The 384-nt window shown below is 47.4% G+C and overlaps 1 protein-coding gene across 1 annotated transcript in view; it reads right to left on the reverse strand.

Annotated features, from left to right (window-relative positions):
- The window catches only part of EMH_0029510 (rhoptry protein, putative), a gene marked incomplete at both ends in the record, with an annotated part of 4,141 nt that overhangs the window by 2,167 nt on the left and 1,590 nt on the right, over positions 1-384 (reverse strand). Inside the window, one exon of the mRNA XM_013494310.1 lies at positions 44-212. Within this exon, the coding sequence (XP_013349764.1) occupies positions 44-212 (169 nt within the window). The remainder of the gene's footprint in view (positions 1-43; positions 213-384) is intronic.

Raw genomic sequence — 384 nt, forward strand, 5'->3', positions numbered from 1 at the left:
ATTTTTTTTGTATTTTTTTTGTTGTTTCCTGTTTGTCTCTCACCCAGCAGAGAAAGAGCATTGAGCCAGAAATCTGTGGCCGGTAGAAACAGAAAGAGAGACGGGAACGCCTTCACTCGATCCCAGCCCCGCATCTCCCCAAACGCAGCCATCGTCTCCTCCACCAAATCCTTAGCTGGCGTCAGCCCCTCAGAGCCTATCAGGCCAGAATTCTATACAATGCAACACACACACCACTTGCTCCTGCTGCTGCTGCTGCTGCTGCTGTTGCTGCTGCTCCTGCTGCTGTGCTGCGTCTCCTCTCGTTAAAGGGAAGGGATACAGCACATGTACGCGATAGCTGACAAGCCATATATATATATATATATATATATATATATATAT

The sequence above is a fragment of the Eimeria mitis genome, genomic scaffold (assembly GCF_000499745.2).
Source record: "Eimeria mitis Houghton genomic scaffold, Emh_scaff1103, whole genome shotgun sequence".
NCBI lineage: Eukaryota > Apicomplexa > Conoidasida > Eucoccidiorida > Eimeriidae > Eimeria > Eimeria mitis.